The 17,603-nt window shown below is 38.4% G+C and overlaps 4 protein-coding genes across 4 annotated transcripts; 2 read left to right on the top strand and 2 right to left on the bottom strand.

Moving 5' to 3' along the window:
• The first annotated feature begins 483 nt into the window (after nucleotides 1-483).
• On the top strand, nucleotides 484-4,446 carry LOC101298577. Its single transcript, XM_004292790.1, has 12 exons — nucleotides 484-804; nucleotides 897-1,148; nucleotides 1,247-1,342; nucleotides 1,442-1,619; nucleotides 1,765-1,833; nucleotides 1,918-2,018; nucleotides 2,245-2,337; nucleotides 2,757-2,828; nucleotides 2,973-3,092; nucleotides 3,198-3,248; nucleotides 3,677-3,865; nucleotides 4,279-4,446. The coding sequence occupies exons 1-12, from the start codon at nucleotides 484-486 to the stop codon at nucleotides 4,444-4,446; spliced, it is 1,710 nt and encodes a 569-aa protein (XP_004292838.1).
• A 323-nt stretch (nucleotides 4,447-4,769) lies between these two features.
• Nucleotides 4,770-6,490, bottom strand: LOC101294327 (early nodulin-93-like). The gene is made up of 4 exons (XM_004291105.1): nucleotides 6,230-6,490; nucleotides 5,970-6,031; nucleotides 5,380-5,455; nucleotides 4,770-5,220 (listed from the first exon to the last, which is right to left on the bottom strand). Exons 1-4 carry the CDS (start codon nucleotides 6,351-6,353, stop codon nucleotides 5,123-5,125), a joined length of 360 nt encoding a protein of 119 aa, XP_004291153.1. The 5' UTR covers nucleotides 6,354-6,490; the 3' UTR covers nucleotides 4,770-5,122.
• A 1,296-nt stretch (nucleotides 6,491-7,786) lies between these two features.
• Nucleotides 7,787-9,067, top strand: LOC101298290 (F-box protein At3g07870-like). The gene has a single exon (XM_004292789.1). It carries the CDS (start codon nucleotides 7,787-7,789, stop codon nucleotides 9,065-9,067), a length of 1,281 nt encoding a protein of 426 aa, XP_004292837.1.
• A 6,796-nt stretch (nucleotides 9,068-15,863) lies between these two features.
• Nucleotides 15,864-17,241, bottom strand: LOC101294035 (profilin-like). The gene is made up of 4 exons (XM_004291104.1): nucleotides 16,980-17,241; nucleotides 16,559-16,696; nucleotides 16,174-16,316; nucleotides 15,864-16,078 (listed from the first exon to the last, which is right to left on the bottom strand). The coding sequence occupies exons 1-3, from the start codon at nucleotides 17,100-17,102 to the stop codon at nucleotides 16,182-16,184; spliced, it is 396 nt and encodes a 131-aa protein (XP_004291152.1). The 5' UTR covers nucleotides 17,103-17,241; the 3' UTR covers nucleotides 15,864-16,078; nucleotides 16,174-16,181.
• Nucleotides 17,242-17,603: the final 362 nt, after the last annotated feature.

Genomic DNA, 17,603 nt, shown 5'->3' with positions numbered 1-17,603 from the left:
TTGAAAGTCTCGTCTTGATTGATCTCAATTAGCTAAAGTTTTGAACACAAAACTGTTCTTGAGGATAAATTGTGAAGAATACAAAGGCCAAGACCCTCTTTATATAGATAATTTCTTTCCCAATCCAAAAGGATTCCTAGCTAGCTAGTAAAAGACGAGACAAAGTCTTTTCCAACCAAACTAGGAAAGCAATTTCTTTTCTAAATAAACTAGGAAAGAATAGTATTACAAGTCCCTGCACATTTAGGAAAAGCATTTTGTTTGTGAAAGAAAATCACTGGATGGGGTAAAAAGATAAAAGTAAATATTTGCAAGTAACAACCTTCGGTAGTTTTTAGGTTTTGAAAGTCGCTGTCAGTTTGTCACAAACAAAGCGCGAACTCAAACCAACCATTTTTTCCGTTCAAAGCTCTTCTCTATATGCTCCTCCATCTCTCTACTCTCCTCCGCACCATCCACCCACGCGCCAATACTACCCGCCCAATGGCGCGTTACATTCCACGCGCCACCCTCATATCCATCACCCCCATTCCCATCGGAAACACTCCCAGACCGAATTCCATCCTCCCTCCCCAAACTCACCGTTTCGACGCCTCCAAAGCCTCGCTCTTCTTCGGCCGGAGATTCCACGCGCTCTGCGGCGGCGGGCGGAGAACGGGTCCGAGACCGTCGCTACGAATCTGCGCGGCGCAGAGAGACTACCGGAGAGTGAGGCGGCGAGCTCCGAAGAGCAAGGTCAAGGAGCTCGAGCTCAACGTCAGCATTTGCATCGAGGAAGAGTTGCCGGACGATCCTGAAATCCTTGTAAGCCAATTTGAGCTGTGTAATCAAGCTCGAACTGCACACCAAGTGTTTGTTGAAATGTCTCTGAGAAATTTGAGATTGAAAAACTGCAGGGCGTTGCGGAATTGCTGAGGATTAATGTGCCGATGGCGTTGAAGCTAGCATTTGATGGTTTAAAAGGTTCGGAGTATAAAACGAGGGACAATGCCATTAGCGATGTTGGAGGTTTTCAAAGCGTGGAGCTTTCGGTGATGCTTTGTAATGATGAGTTTATCCGAAAGCTTAACAAAGAGTGGAGAGATGAGGACCACGCTACTGATGTTCTTTCGATGTCGCAACATGTCCCTGAGCTCAGGCTTCCCATTGTACTCGCTCATTTGCTTTTATGCTTAGTTTTTATTTTTGATGCATTAGAGTAAAGGAAGTTCTTTTTGGTGTTTATTCGGTGTTTTCGTCTTTGTAGCTTATGTTGGGCGACGTTGTGATTTCTGTTGAGACGGCAGCGAGACAAGCAGAAGAAAGAGGACATACACTTCTTGACGAGATACGCATTCTGATGGTTGGCTTCTTGATATGTTTTATATTTGAAGTTTTTATGTTCGAGATGTGCAATTTCATGTTTGGGTTTGATAACATTGTTTTCTGAACTCTCCTGCAGATACATGGATTGTTGCATCTATTAGGATTTGATCATGAGATAAGCGAAGAAGCCGAAGTGGAAATGGAGAAGGAGGAGGAGCTTCTCTTGAAGAGCCTTGGGTGGGCGGGAAAAGGATTGATTCAAAGTGCGTCCAATGCTGAAATCAATGCAATTTCCCATGAGGATAAACAAGATGGTAATTTTTCTTTTTCCATTTTTACTTGAGATCAGTGTTCTTTAAAACTTACTTGAGTGTCTCAATCGTACACATCACCAATTCTGTAACTATGTTTGTCTATTTACCTCTGTAGTGAGATAATCTTCCAAGTTTTTGTTAAAAGACAGGAAGAGAGAAGGCAGCCTTCGATTTTATAAACCAAAGTTCAAATATATTTTCTGCGATATGGATGGTAAGTTACTGTGCTCTTGTGCATTCTTTGGTTTTGTTTATCATTTCTAATAGTGGCCTTACATTTATTCTCTTGGTAAACAAGGCACCCTTCTCAACAGTAAAACACAAATCAGCTCAACAACTGCAAAGGCTCTTAAGGAGGTCTCATCAAGGGGTGTGAAAATAGTGATAGCAACAGGAAAAGTAAGAACCATTTTCTTTTCTTTTTTATTATTAATTATCAGGCTCATTACCTCATTCTATATATCTTGGTCAGTAGAACTTTTAACCTTTGTCGATTGGTGTCATAGTAACTTTGTTAGAAATATAAGTTATTGTTGATCTAGAATTACCTATTGTTTTATTTCTTTAGTGATGGATAGTGCTGATTGAAATAAATCTTCTTATTGCTGTTAATTCTTTGGAACAGACTCGCTCAGCTGTGATCAACGTTTTTAAAATGGTAGACTTAGCAGGAAAAGATGGCATTGTTTCAGAATTTTCTCCTGGAGTTTTCTGCCAGGTATAACTTTTTCCCTTGCAATTTTCATCTTTGACGTGTTGCCAAGTTGAATGTGATAAAAGATATATCATATGTTCTAAATTTTTTTGTCAGATACATACCAACTCTTCTGTTCAGAGAGCTCTTATCAATAATATTTTCAAGTGTTTATATTCCATGGCATAATTCACTTATCTTTCGAGTTCTGTCACTGTAAATCGTTATGAAATCATTTTTGCTTGACTGAGACATTACACAGAAGTGGGGTACCCATTCATATTCCGGCTTGAACATTTCCATATTCTTTGTCTGCCACCATAGTCTGGTGCCATCTTGAAGAATCAAAAGCATAATTAATTGTTGCGCACATATTTCTCCTTCTTGTCTGGGGTTAATATTACTATATCTTGGCCTTATTGTCTGCCTCTACTTGATTCCAGGGATTGCTCGTTTATGGTAAGCAAGGACGGGAAATCTTTAAAGGGAATTTAGATCCAAATGTCTGCAGAGAGGTAATACCTTGTTGAGGCATGCAAATTCATCGTTTCATTGGAATTGTTACAGTGCTGAGCAATTCAGCTAGACCCTTCAATATGCTAACCTTACTTATAATGAGAAGCATTTCAGCTCAATGACAATATGCTCTTTATGTGCAGGCATGCCTTTACTCTTGGGAGAATAGGATACCACTTATTGCTTACAGCGAGGATCGTTGCTTCACTCTATTTGACCACCCGCTAGTTGACTCTCTGCACACTGTATATCATGAGCCAAAGGTACCAAAAGATTAATGTTCCGTCTGGGTCAAAAATGTTCTGTTACCTAATAAAGTTTCCTCCCTTTCCCTTCTGTACATATTTTACATGGAGACATTTTGACAGGGAGAGATCATGCCTTCAGTTGAGCATCTCTTGGCTGCTGGTGACATACAGGTATGGTCCTGAAGAAAACATAAATAGTTAAATACTCTCCGTTACTCTCCTTGAATGCATTCCACAACACCAACAGGATGAAAGAGTGTTCCATTACTGCTATTGTCTCAGTGTCTTCTTTTGGTTTAATTTTCTGAATGGATAGCTAATCTTGATTTGCATTCAGAGTCATTTCAAGTTTGACTAATGAAATCTTTGGTACTTGCTTTCAGCTTTGCCTATTAGCAGGCTTAGCCCCGGCTAAGGGTATAATTATATATCTATATTATATGCTTTTTCTTGTGACACTAAGAATGTGCACAAAGGGAGCTTATGCTATTGTTTCTTATCCACAACAATCGGTATTAATTGTAACAACATGATTAACTATATATTTTGTACATACTGCTTTTGCTTTGTCTGATGAAGCACCCCTTATGGTTATACAGAAAGTGATCTTCATGGACACTGCCGAAGGAGTCGCAACTACTTTGAGGCCATACTGGTCAGGAGCCATTAGAGATCGTGCGGCAGTTGTTCAAGCTCAGCCAGACATGCTTGAAATTGTACCCCCGGGGACCTCAAAAGGGAGTGGCGTAAAGTTGCTGCTTGATCATTTGGGCGTCACTCCAAAGGAGGTAAGGACTAAGGACCAACAGAATTGTGTTAATATGTTCTATGTGTGTGCCATTTACTATTTTAAAGAGAGTTATTTGGTTACTGGACTCGATAGGGTGTTCAATTATGGCCTGGTAATATAAGCATAGTTGAGCAGTTACAAATGGTAATGAGATCCAGACTATCACCTTCATAGTATACATAAATAACGTGTTCCTTGTTTTTCACGTAACTGGATCATCAGATACTGTTCTGTGTTCCTTGTTTTTCACGTAACTGGATCATCGGATACTGTTCAGTGTTGCATTCAATCAAGTAGTATGTTAACTATCCAATAGCGTATATTGGATGTTTTATGTTCCCTTCTCAGACCTTTGTTATACGATATTAGGAGTTGTGATTTTATTCATGATTGATTCTACCTGTTATCTAGATCATGGCTATTGGAGATGGAGAAAATGACATTGAGATGCTTGAGCTAGCTTCTTTGGGTATTGCTCTTAGCAATGGTTCAGAGAAAACAAAGGCTGTTGCTAATCTAATTGGTGCCAGTAATGACGAAGATGGTGCAGCTGATGCAATCTACCGGTATGCATTTTGAGCTTGGATTCAGACAAAGAAGAAATAGAGTAGGACATAGCTTAATAATTAGGATGAGGCAGCAAGATTCTTTGAGATGATTCGATTGTTACTGTCAAAAACGACTGAAACTTTCATTCTTTATGCTCCAAAAGAGATCTGTGCTAGATATATTTATCTGAACACAATTTCGACAGGAATTTGTTTATGGAGTCGCCATATAATATTTGTCTCTGATGTCTTTCAAATCTGAAAAGAAACGAACTTGTAGGTGGACAAATAAAGGAATGTAATTTTGTTGGGTTTTCTTCAGTTCTTTGTATTTTTCATGTTGAGAAACAATTTGAAATCACGGTGCGCTTATGGCATCGGTTCTTTCTTTGGCCATGTTACTTACAAATCTCTTTAACTTCAGAAATGAAAAAGATCAGCAAGTTATAAATGTTGAGGAAACGCCTAACTCGCCACTGATATGAACACAATGCACATTAACAAACTCAAAACCTTATAACAGTACTGAACCCCAGCATTAAGAAACACACAATTCTTCCTTGGTCAAACAGAAGATAAGGGAAAAGGTGGGGTGCAGTTAATACACAAAACAGAATCCTCTGCCATGCAGAACAAGCCGCACCATCATGTGCCATGATAAGTCACTGGATGGTATTCATATCATTTCGAGTTACAGCTGCATGATATCACTGCTGGCGGCTCAAGGCTTGTTGCAACTGTGCATTCTTTCTAGCACACTCCAATATAGTTTTATCAGCTGTGATAAAGTACGCGGCGATGGATGCTGTTGAACAAATGAAAGCACATGTTAGAACTTCCCCAAAATGTATTCAATTTCTTAGGGACATTGACAATTAATAACTCTGAATCATAGCTAGTAAGTCACTGCCCTATAACTGGAACTGCTGCACAAGGCCTGCAATATAAAAACTCAAATACATACCAGCAGATATTATCAGTGCTTGAGCAGTATAATTGAGATTAGCCTTTGCCCAAGGAATCATACGAACAGCAGTCAACTGGAAATATGAAAATCATGTCAATTGCAAGTATCAAATGTTTCCAAAAACTTAAAAATCAAAGTGGCAAGATCTGCCTTAAACAACAAAAACATATCGTCTAAAAAGATGGCCTCCATAAGACTGTCGATGCATAATCTGAAAAGAACATGACATATGCAGCTGTATTTCCCCTATTTCTAATTACGTTGTTTTGCAAACTGAAATCTGAGACAACTAATTTTAGAGCTAGGCTGCGCCAAGGGAAAAGAGTACAAGACTTTTCTTTTCTCAAAGACAACTGAGCAATTTCTTTCCACTCCATAATACTCGCATAACATCCATCATATTGACACTGAAGTTCATAGATGTTCACTGATTCATCTTCCGGTTAACCACAAACGCAATCCAAAAAAATCACGGTCATGATTAGCCATTCAAGTTTCTCCAATGCATATTTCAAAAACCACCAATTTCTGATGGAAGAAACAAATTTCAACCAAAAACAGATTAAAGAGTTCAAATAAACACATACTGTAGGCACAGCGCTGACAGCACCCCAAATGCAAGCTGCCTTGAATCCCTTACGAGCGCCCTCTGCAAATCATGGAAAATTCTCACTGACATTAGACCCTGTCACATCATTTCTTATGACATAAACATTCTACTCACTTAAGCATCAGACAAACTATAACAAACATATAAACCCCAAAATGTCAAATCAAAAGACACAAATCAATGCGATATTCCGATCAAACTCAATCCCGAATGGGATATTAGTAATAAAAATCAAACCTTGGGTGCAAGTTTTGGCCCTGAGGGCTTTCTGTTGAATCTGGTCTTCAAATGGAGACTGAATCAGCAGAGCGTTTTTGCGGTTGTTAACCCATATGTCTCTCATCTCAGACGGAATTCCCATTCTTTCTTTCTTTCACGACTTTCAGAGAGGCGTGTTTGTTCTTGTTTACAATTCTTAAGATTTCAAGCAAATCTGAGACAAAAGCGCTCGCCTCCTCCACTTGCAACCGCCACGTTGTTTTTTTTTTTTCTAATATTAACAACTCTGGTGTTCTTGTCCGTTCGGGTAATATGCCCCACCAGAGCAATTTTTTTTTTCCTTTTTGAAAATAATTTGGTTTATTTTTTTCTTCACAGGAATTTAGCATATTGTTCTTACTTTGTTTGGTCAAATATTTGTCACCTTTAAAAGAAAAGATAAGAAACAAATATGCAATATATGCATTACTATCTCTTTTCAATTCTCTATATATTGTAAAAGTCTAATATTGTCTTTTCACTCTTTTTTTCTTTCGATCTTCTTATTTCGTAACAATCAAATTGATGTTCATTCTAGTTATAGTGTTTGTGTTATAGACATCGACTATGGTGGCCAACATCCGACCACATTTTCTACTTCATTAGCCAGTCACCCACCACTTATATCGTATGTCATAACCGGTTAATTAATGAATTCATATATATTAAATTATTAATGTAGTATAATGTCTCAATATTGTTAATTGGTCATAAGTTTGGCCATCAACATGGCTTACATATACAAAGTTAGGATACTTGAGTTATTTAGTTTGTTAATTAATGAAGGAGATAAGTATATATACTGTTGTTTTTTTTTATTATCTCAAAATATATACCGTTGTTTTTTTTATTATCTCAAAATATATACCGTTGTTTTTAATTATATATAGTATTTACTACTCTTAAAACATGAAAAGTTGACAGTTTTATTACAAGATATTCGAATCTAGGACATAGATGTGAAACGAGTAAGTGAAATAAGTATTGTGCTTCTTAATTATCTGAGTTATCTTGAATGTTATCCGATTCAAAGACTTAAGTACGTGATTAGTAATTGACACGTAATGAAATTGTAATGGACTATGAGTTATGTACGTGTTGCGCCTGTATAAATGTACTGGTAACTTTGCCCGCACGCAAAGTTTCTTCCCATGCCAACGTATCATAAAGAAAAATCGATCTATGTCTTCTCCACAGGGACAAACAAAAGCCCTAGATAACCCTAAATTTATAAATCTCTTGTTCATGTTATTACACTACTAATGAGTAGATTGATACAAGTTCATAGGTTCTGCAACAGTCATAATGACGTCATTATTTAGTGCAACAAGCATGGTTGGCACCTGGGGCAAAAGGCACCATGAAACGCCCCAAAGATTCCATATAAGCCTTCTCATATAAAAGAGAAGAGCAAAATGCCAGTCCCAATCCCAATCCCAATGTGGTCTTGAAACCCTAAGCACAGCTAGCTCCCCTCTTGTTTCCAGCGGCAGCTGGTATTCAGTTGCAGCAGCCAACAAAAACAAACCACCCAAAATGCCGATTTCAAAGAGCAATCAAGGCAAACGCTCCCGGAATCATCCAAGACAACCCCAAGCACCACCGATCCGGCAAGAGAAATGGGAACCAGACGGACCTTGCTTCATCCAACACCTTCCAAAGGATTTACTCATTGAGATACTCTCATGGCTCCCAGCCAAGACCATCCTGACTTGTAAGTTTGTCTGCAAAACCTGGCTTTTAGTAATTTCTGAACCCCGTTTTATAAGTCTGCACCATTCAAGATCTGCGGCTGGGATCTTGATCCAGGTCTGGGGTAGTCCAAGAAATAGAAATTTTGCTAGGAGACTGCTTTTCACTCAGGTAGATAAGTGTGCTGGTGATTCTGATAATTTGGTCATGGAAAAAATGACCTTCACTACTAAGAACACTGCACCCGTTAATGTATTTGAAGTGGCAAACTCCTGCAACGGTTTCATTTGTTTGTGCGGTACACAAGTGAGCAGTATGATTGTATGTAATCCTCTTCTGAACGAGTACATTACCGTTCTTACTACTAATAATAACAAATTGGGAAATTTGGGTGGACTTGGTTGGAGTTCAGTGACAAATGAATACAAGTTGCTGCGAACATTTTATCGAGCACCCGGTGAAAGGAATACCCTTGAGGCTGAGGTTTACACTATCGGTTCAGGAGTTTGGAGGAGTATTGGAAAGGCTCCTACTGACAGGGTTGTGTTACCCTTCAATGCTTTTCTGCATGGAGTTCTTCATTTCGCTCCTGTCTATTCTACTGGTTCTCGCTTAATACATTGCTTTGATTTTGAAAGAGAACAGTTTCGAGCACTGCCGCCGCCCTCAAGTGATCAGCTGAAGTTGAAGTTTAACATAGGTAGCGTAACTTTGGGAGTGTGGGAGACTTGTCTCACATATTGTGTGTCTGATGTTGATGCCACCAAATTTGAGTTGTGGACTATGAAGGAGTATGGGGTTGGGGAGTCTTGGACAAAAGCTCTCGTCATAGAGAACGTGTACCCAAGGGAGTTTTTAGCTGATAGTTACGAACCGATTTTGTTCTTGGCTGATGGGGAAATTTTAATGGTCTATAATGATCGGATTATAGTTCGTTATAATCCGAAAACAAAAACATTCAAAAAAACCAAAATTATTCAGACTCGACTCAACTCATTTCAGTCGGTTGCATATAGTCCCTGCTTTGAATCACTTCTCAGGTCTTTTAAAGGAGAGGAGGTCAGGAACATGAGAGGACAGGAAAACAAGCTCTTTGGTAGAGAAGTGCATGATTCTGCTGGCTAATTGATCGGGGGTTGCTACTCACTTGGAGGTTTCAACTAATTAATTTGGCACTCAGGATTATGCTTCTCGTTTTGTAAGGTTTCTTCAACTCGTGCATGCCGTGCCGTGTTCTTCTTCAGAATTTTTCAATTACTTGTGTGGATCGATGTTGTTAATTTCAAATTTTATTTCAATTACTTGAATTGTGTAAAACTTGTTATAAAAAGATTTTATGTTGCTTAATTTTTTCATTGCCATAGATAGGTGGAAGGCAGCTGCAGCTTGTTTGTTTAGCATGACAATATATGCATGCTTCCATACAACAACAAGCACCTCATGCCTTAATGTCTGTTCTTCTTCTTGAATTTGTTGGACCATATCCTAGCTTATTCAGACTTGTATTGTTTAAACTTTTAAAGTTTCTAGATATTCCTTTTGTGTGTGTGTGTTGCACACTTGCACTAATTTCATTCTTATGGGCATAATCTATATACGCACAGATGCTGCATTGTTTCTTAGCATGCTTATAGGTGCTTATGATTATGCAACCAAAATGATTCTACACGTACATGCTTATGATTTTGCAAATGTCTACCATATAGAGAGGAATGTGTCATATAATCCATGGCGAAATTAATTAATGATTTTTTCTTCTTACATGTTTTCCAAGTGTGAAATCTTTTATTGTTGTATGCTGTAATTTTTTTAATTTTTTTATGTTGGCAAAATGTCTATCACGGTCCATCACTAGCTAGCCTAATTAAGGATGGCCGATCAATCTACATGGATGATGGTATGCACTATATAGTATGTATGATTGTATGAACTAGCTATCGGATAGAAAGATGAACTGATAGTTTTTGAAAATTCAATGATAGTGTCGACGTCATAATTCGTAGTTATAGGAACGGGATTTGGGTATTAGAAAAACGTACCTCTAATTTTTCTGGAAAAAGAAAAAACCCAATAAACCCAAACCTGACCTTTGAAAGCGTAGATCGAACAGCCATCTGTCTTCCATGGCCGCTCGTTCCATTTAAAGAAAACGTGCAATGAAGAAGAGAGAAAGAAAGGAAGACAGTTAGCAGCTATCAGCTTCAATGAGCATAAGGCATGAAGAACCCGGCCTGCAGATTTGAACACCTTCCCTGATGATTTAATCCTCGACAGCTATCTAGCTAGCTAGCCAGGCTCTCTGCCAAAACCTTATTCAATTGCAGGTGCGTTTCCAAAGCATGGCTTCTTTATTATTTCGGACCCTCGTTTTGTTCTTCTCCACCCTTCAAGATCACCTGTTGGAATCTCATACCAGCTCGATCTGCTCTATCTAATCTCAGTAGAAATATTTTCATGCACTTACTGTACTGAAGAGTAGTAGTGTGCTTTGTCCGGAGATAGGCTCGTTTTATTTTGCGAATCTGGTTTTGAGAATCACAAGACATAGATATTCATAGTTTAATCCTTACACCAGCCACCTAGCTTAGATAATAACATTACTTCATATTCTTCTTCACGTTCCACAACTGCTTCTGTTATGTAATCCTTAATTGTCTGATGTATAGCTTTAACTGAATCTATGATTTTCACCCATTCAACCAAAAAAGTGAAAGATCGAATTCCAGGTGCACAGTCCACATTGTAGATGAGCAGACCCGAGTACAATAACCAACTCATGCTAAGCTAGGAAAGCACACCTTTTGCAACAGAGTTGGACTCGAAATCTCTCGATAACTAAAGCTTCAATATGCATTTACAATCATTGATTTAAGATGTGCACTGATTTTTAACACTCGCTGGAATTGAGCAGCAGCTAGTAAAAATTCTCATTTTATGAAATAAGCCAATAATGTACATTTGCCATGTAAGTCACCATGCATCCTACTCAATCTATGCATACTAATCCTCCTGAGCTTCCCTACTGGTTCAAAACTTCATGATCACCAAAGAAGAATTCTTGTAATTCCGCTACTGCATTCAGATTAGGTGCTCCTAACATCTGACCCAAGCAAGACTAACGAAACCTTTCTTGACTAAGCTCTGAGGGGCACCCACAAAGGTGCACCCTTCCAAAAATAGGCGTATGCCACTTAAAACGCCGCACACACGGTATTCTTTAGTAAAAGGCGAAAGAATAGTTCGCTTTGTGTTCAACGCATGGCTCCGTGAGTCCTTCCATTGCAAAGCTGCTTTCTTCTATACCCCTCGCCCTAGAGATACACAGCTCTTATTCGATGTGGTACTTGTAGCATCTATCATTAATTTATTACTGCGTTTCACGACCTTCATTTGTGACTTGATAGACTCTGATATTACAGTATGCCAATCCTACATAGTTTTCTCTAAAAGCTGGCTCCAACACTACTACCGAGCAAAAAGTCTCGCCCATCCCATCGGAGAGACTAGCTTCACCTATAACCAATTCACTGGAAAGTGTTGGCAGAATCCTGTAGAATATTATTTTGGATGCTAACAGAAACCAGAGGCTTAGAAGGAAGCTAATAGTGAGTATGATTCATCATTCATCTTAACCATAAAAATTCAGCCTAACTGGCACTTCAACTAAAAAAGAAATCAGAATTCCAATGAAAAAATGAAGCTACATATTTGATGGTTTTCTTGTTCCGTTCTTATTTTGTGGTTCAAACTCTAAAGTTTATAGTAATATTAAGAAGTTGTAATTTCTGTAGAAGGACTGCAAAGCTTCACAGAAATGTCAGGTACATACTTGAGGTGACATCGATATTACTCGTGTAAATATCAGCTGGCTTCACTAGAGAGGGCTGAAAAAGAACAAAAAAGAAATACATCAATAGAACTTAGGGAGCCAAAAGCAAATTCCTTTCAACCGTTGGTATTTGTTACATACCTACTATACCGCAACACTGCAAGTGCAGAAGATTAAGCTGAAGAACCAATCAATGTGTTGAACAGCAGTGAACTGGATATATGCCTCGAATCACACAGAATTATAGAAATCGATACCTTCCATTTTCCTCACATAAGTCTATGTAATCAGAGCGACAAATAAACTGCGCATTAGAATCGAGTTTTTAACATTGGTGTTGTTTACCTTCAGATTACCTAAGCTACCCTCTTTCTGCAGATAATTGCTTGTTCATCATAATGTAGATGTTAACATAGTGCAGTAATTTAGTGTTACGTAGAAAAATTGTGCTGCACAGCAATTGCCTTTCTCTCGAATGGGAAATTATAAATCAAGACCAGTACATTACTTACCAAAATCAGAGAAGCAAATAACAAAAGATCATCAGAACCGGTCTAATTCACATTGGCCTTTGTTACCTTCAGTTTATAGTGCGGTAAGTTACTACTATGCATTCAGCTGAATTTAGAGTGTTCATATTGCTCACAAAATTAGAGCGGAAAAAAACCAAAACAGCCAGAGCGAAAACGTACAGCAGCATTATTCAGATCAATTAACAGAGTGCAGTACATCGCAGCTGGAGTGCAAAGCTTTATTGTTGTACTAGGCGTATAAATAATTTGACTTGGATTTGGTAGGGTGCGCCAAGCTTTGCTGTAGTGCAACGCAAAGATGACACGTGTGAACCCCAATAGCAAGCTATTGTGATGGACTCACCCCTTTAAAAAATTAATTTAATATCGTGTGAACCATTGGTCCACATATCAGATATTAAACTGATAAGAACAGATACTACACTTGATCTTAGCCAAAAGGCCGAGAAAGGTATGCTTTGTACAGCCAAGCTCTTCGCTTTTTATAGCCTCATGGGCTTCCATACGTTGCCACAAAACCGATGTGGGAGCGGGAACTATTGCCAATGAACTGCAGGGTCTGGGAAGGTTCTTTGCCTATGTCTCTACCACTCTTATAAACACAGTCGACAAATATTAAGATTAAATGGCATTCTATTACATCTTGGAATCATAATCAAAAGGGAATCCAGGGCTCCCATCTCCAAGAGCTACTGGTAAGAAGAAGATATTATTTGTGACACTCAGAAGTGAGAAGCAAGCTTGCTGCTCTTGTTATAATCAGAAGATAACATACATGCATATTTGACCGACTCTTTCCTTTGTTTAACATCATACAGTCTCTTAATCCATTAACTCAATGTTCAAAGACCAACTTTGTAAATCGGATATAGTAACCAAAAAGTCCGAAAACACTTCCTATACATGAAAGTAGGGAAACTGAGGAGTTTTTATGTATTTATGTATGTTTTGCCACAAATGAGGTAGCAACTAAATCTACATACACCCAGATTTCTTTACACCAGTATATTCAGAGACCAAGGGTTGGTTTGTTGTGATGATGAGCTAGGGTGAAACAAGAGGCAAATAGCAGATATGTCATCCTTCGCAATGCCTCTTCTTTTAGAAGAGGCAAATAGCAGATTTGAATGTCTTCTGTGTTGGAGATCACATCCCAAACCTGAATACAAAAGCAAATAAGTAATATCAAGCCTTGCATAGCCTTTTTGTTCATATACGTAAATCTTGTACAAAATTTGAAAGGTTGTGGACTCTTTAACATTTAAATTGATGACAATATTGAGTCTGAGGTTTGATATGATGAGAGCAAAAAACAAAATGAAGCTTGGATAGCAATGGCTGACATTTTGGAGAGAAGAGTTGTAGTTTTTATTGACAAACAGAGAAGAGTTGTAGTTGATTCGGTGCGGCTGGTGCAAACTTTGTAGTCTGGAGTTTTTCATTGTTGTCCCTTGGACTGGTTTTGAATGACGGGTCAGCTTTGTATTAAAGTCCAAGCAGACACAAGCACTCTTTGTCGAAGCAGAGAAACTGGATCCCAAGTGTTAAAGGCTTTTTATAGTCTCATTATGTACATATAGGTCATCCATGTTCCTGAGTACAGCAGTATCAAAAAGAATGAAGACCTTGATATACTTACTACCTGCATTGCCAACAACATGCTGTACTAAAACTATGAAATTCTTTGTATACATATATAACCAATATCTTCACTGAAATAAATAGCATAACACAACATCCGTTCCAAAAACTCATACACAACCAAAAACTACCAATAAACCATACATATCCTTAACTACTATTGTTTCAACCGAATCCTTTGGTCTAGTAAAGTGCTAGGCTAAACGCCTGACGAAAATAGATAATCTGTAAAGTTCACCAACTACAGGAAAGTTACTCCATACAAAAACAGTGATTTAGACGCCAAAGCTTTCATTCATCCTCTTCACACCACTTTGATTCCATAAGGTAGTATTTACTCCATGTTAATCATTATCGCCAAAACCCCAAGTCGCAGAGAACATAGAATTTCATACAAAAGCTGGCCAACAAAAGAATGAAGAGCAAAAAGATCAACTTCATGTTTGAGTACAATTTTGTTAATAAGCCTTTTGAGATACTAATTTGAACCCTCATGGAGGCTTGAATTATGACTTGTTTCTGAAAATTTCAAAGTTTAGAACATGAAAATTGTAGGATGACTTGATTCTGAATTCTGAAAACTTCCATGATCACCAAGGGAATCTGATTCTAACCTTTGCCAGAAATATTAATCCTTCCTTTTCCGTAGAGAAGGTTATATATAGGAGTCTCCCATGCATTTTGTAAACATTTCAAATTTTCATCTCAAATTCTCAATGCTGAGAATCATGTTGTTCTGTTACTGCGTTGAGATTAGGTTATGCTAGCATTTGATTGTGATCAAATTCTCATGTCATCAATTTTGTAATTTTGTCGGATAGTGTTAGCACAATCGTGTCTAAAAAAAATATTTTGGATGCTAATAGAGAGCCACAGAGGCTTACAAGGAAGCTAAGAGTGTGATTTATCATTCATCTGAACATAAAAATTTGCCAAACTGGCACTTTCAACTAAAAGACAAGTTAGAATTCCAATAAAAATGAAGCTGCATGTCTTTTCTGGTTTGTTTCTTTTTTGTGGTTCAAATTTTTAAAGTAATGTCAAGAAGCTGTAATCTCTGTAGAGGGACAGCAAAGCTGCACAAAAACATACGTGAAGCAACATCGATATCATGCAAATATCAGTTGGCTTCACTGGGGAGTGCTGAAAAGGAACAAACAAGAAAAACATCAATAGAACTTAGGGGGCCAAAAGTAAAGTGTTTGCTACTTACCTTCTCTAGTGCAAGACTGCAAGTGCAGAAGATTAAGCTGAAGAACCAATTGACGTCTTGAACAGCACTAAGCTGGATATTACTGAAATCAGAACTTCTATTTTCCTCACACAAGTCTATCAGTGTATGTAATCAGAGCAACGAATAAAAACACGCGGAATAGAACCGAATCTTTTACCTTCGGATTATCCAAGTTACCCTTCTTTTACATTGGATTCGCTTTCACGATTTGGCATTCTGCGGGCTGCACTATATTCCGGTATGGTCCTCGAACTCGAAGGCATTTGTTTGATAATAATCTTTTGCTTGCTCAGTTATAAGCTGAGATTATACTGACTGAATTTATTCTAGTTCAATTTTAATTGAGTAGCGAATTCCAAGCCTAGAGGATTGTAGATTGTGGTCTCTATAGCAACAGGGAAAGGTACGTCGATACAACATGAAGCCATGCCGCATGTGAACTCGCGACAATATTAACCTCCGGAATCATTGAGCGTTAAATTTTCGAGTGAGAAAGTCGATTCCATACCACTACAAACACGATAACGTTCAAGCAGTGACTACTGATGCAGAAACCAAATTGTGCCTAATTCCCATTGTGGTAAATCCACTTTCTTAAGAATAGTAAACATCTTCAGCAGACAGTGAGAAGGAAGGGTAAGCAGAATGATTCAGGTTTTCACACCCAACTGACCCAAGTCATATTTCTGATGGAACAAATTACTACATAGTCTAACATTCACGGTATCTCGAAGAAGACAAATTCAATTACATACGCTAGCAGAACAGTGTAGAATTATAAATTGTAAAATCAAGACACTATCATTCACAAAGGCAATCCAGAACAAATGGCTCACACATTCCAAGCAGCAACAACTTTGTTCTCACACCTAGTTCATCATACTTCCTTGAAATAGTAACTGTACCGAGAAAACACAAAACCATGTCAATTTAGTTGCGCAAACAAACCTTTCCTACAGAAAACCACGAACATTTGAGGAAATCATCAACTTACCAGAGCAATTACAGACCCTGTTCAACAAGATAATCACCCAACCTTTCAACAACCATGTTGCACTGCCCAGGAGTCATGGGCTCATCATATATACCAATGATCAAGGCCTGATTGGTCTTCTTAACAGTAACACCACCAGATCCCTGGAATAGAGCACATACATATATCAAGTCAAACCAAATATACAACGTGACAAACACATCTATTACATGGTTTCCACTTCTCACCATATTCTCTCACAAAAAGATGCCCGAGTAAAATGTCATTATTAGCTAGACAAAGCACTACCATTAGAATCGAGCTACAAATCAAGGCATTCTCGCACATTTTGCATCCAAACTTAAAACGCATACATAGGAGATACACAAGTAAGCTAAATCCTTACCTTCTTTCCTCGAATCACGGCACCTGCTTCACCTTGAATCACCATATATTTAGTCCCACCGAGAAATAAACCTGTCGGTGCAAGCGTTCCGGGCTGATCAAAATCTTTCATGATGGCCGCAATCTCTTCCGGCTTAAACTACAACCACCAGACAACCAATAACGCCGATCAACAACAATCCAAGTATAAATCCAAGTACAATTTGTCCTAGCTAATCTGATTCGCATACTAAACATCAATAAATAACCATCTGATTTGATATCAAATCTTTTCAATTAAGATCAATAACAACACAGACTTCAAATTTCACTTCATCAAGCATCAGATCATAGCTACCTAGCTACCATAACAAAATCAGATCCAGCGATGAAGTAAATCTGCAGCTCAAAGTTGAAGAGAGAGAGAGAGAAAGAGAGAGAACCTGAGGGAAGTTGGAGCTCTGAGACCAGACGCTGCCGTCTTGGCCGAGGATGGCGGCGGCGGTGAGAGAGTTGCCGTCGATATCGCACATCAAGTGCTCGTCCACGTACTGCTGCCACGACATCGTTTTGGGTGCTTCTTCTTCTTCTTCTTAGCTTCTTCTTTCGCTTTTAGAGAAACGAGAGACGATGATGGTTCTAGAGATAGAGAGAAAATGGAAGGTGCGAAGATTTATGAGAAATTTAATGGGGTTTGTACGAAACTACGAATTTCTGTGACGCTTGCTTTTTTAAGACGACACACCTTGCTACGTGGCGCGATGTCAGATGTGGCTTATTTTCGACGAGATTTGTTGATGGACCTTTTGGCCTTTTTCGGTTAGCTATAAATCCACGACTCTTATGTAGGCCCAGACGACAAGTCCACCACTCCACAACACGTTCAATGAGTAGTGGGCCAATTTCATTTGAAATAATGGGTTGGGCCGAGAAAGAGTCCGTGCGATGTTTATTTTATTTTAAAGAAAGAAACTATATATGAAAAGTTCAACCCAAAGTCGTTCAAATCCCAAGTAGGGCCAAACCGAAATATTCAACCCAAAGTCATGAAATCACAAATTAAAAAA

The sequence above is a fragment of the Fragaria vesca genome, linkage group LG2 (assembly GCF_000184155.1).
Source record: "Fragaria vesca subsp. vesca linkage group LG2, FraVesHawaii_1.0, whole genome shotgun sequence".
In the NCBI taxonomy this organism is placed as follows: Eukaryota; Viridiplantae; Streptophyta; class Magnoliopsida; order Rosales; family Rosaceae; genus Fragaria; species Fragaria vesca.
The sequence above is the reverse complement of the archived record's forward strand: the minus strand, read 5'-3'. Positions and strand labels throughout refer to the sequence as shown.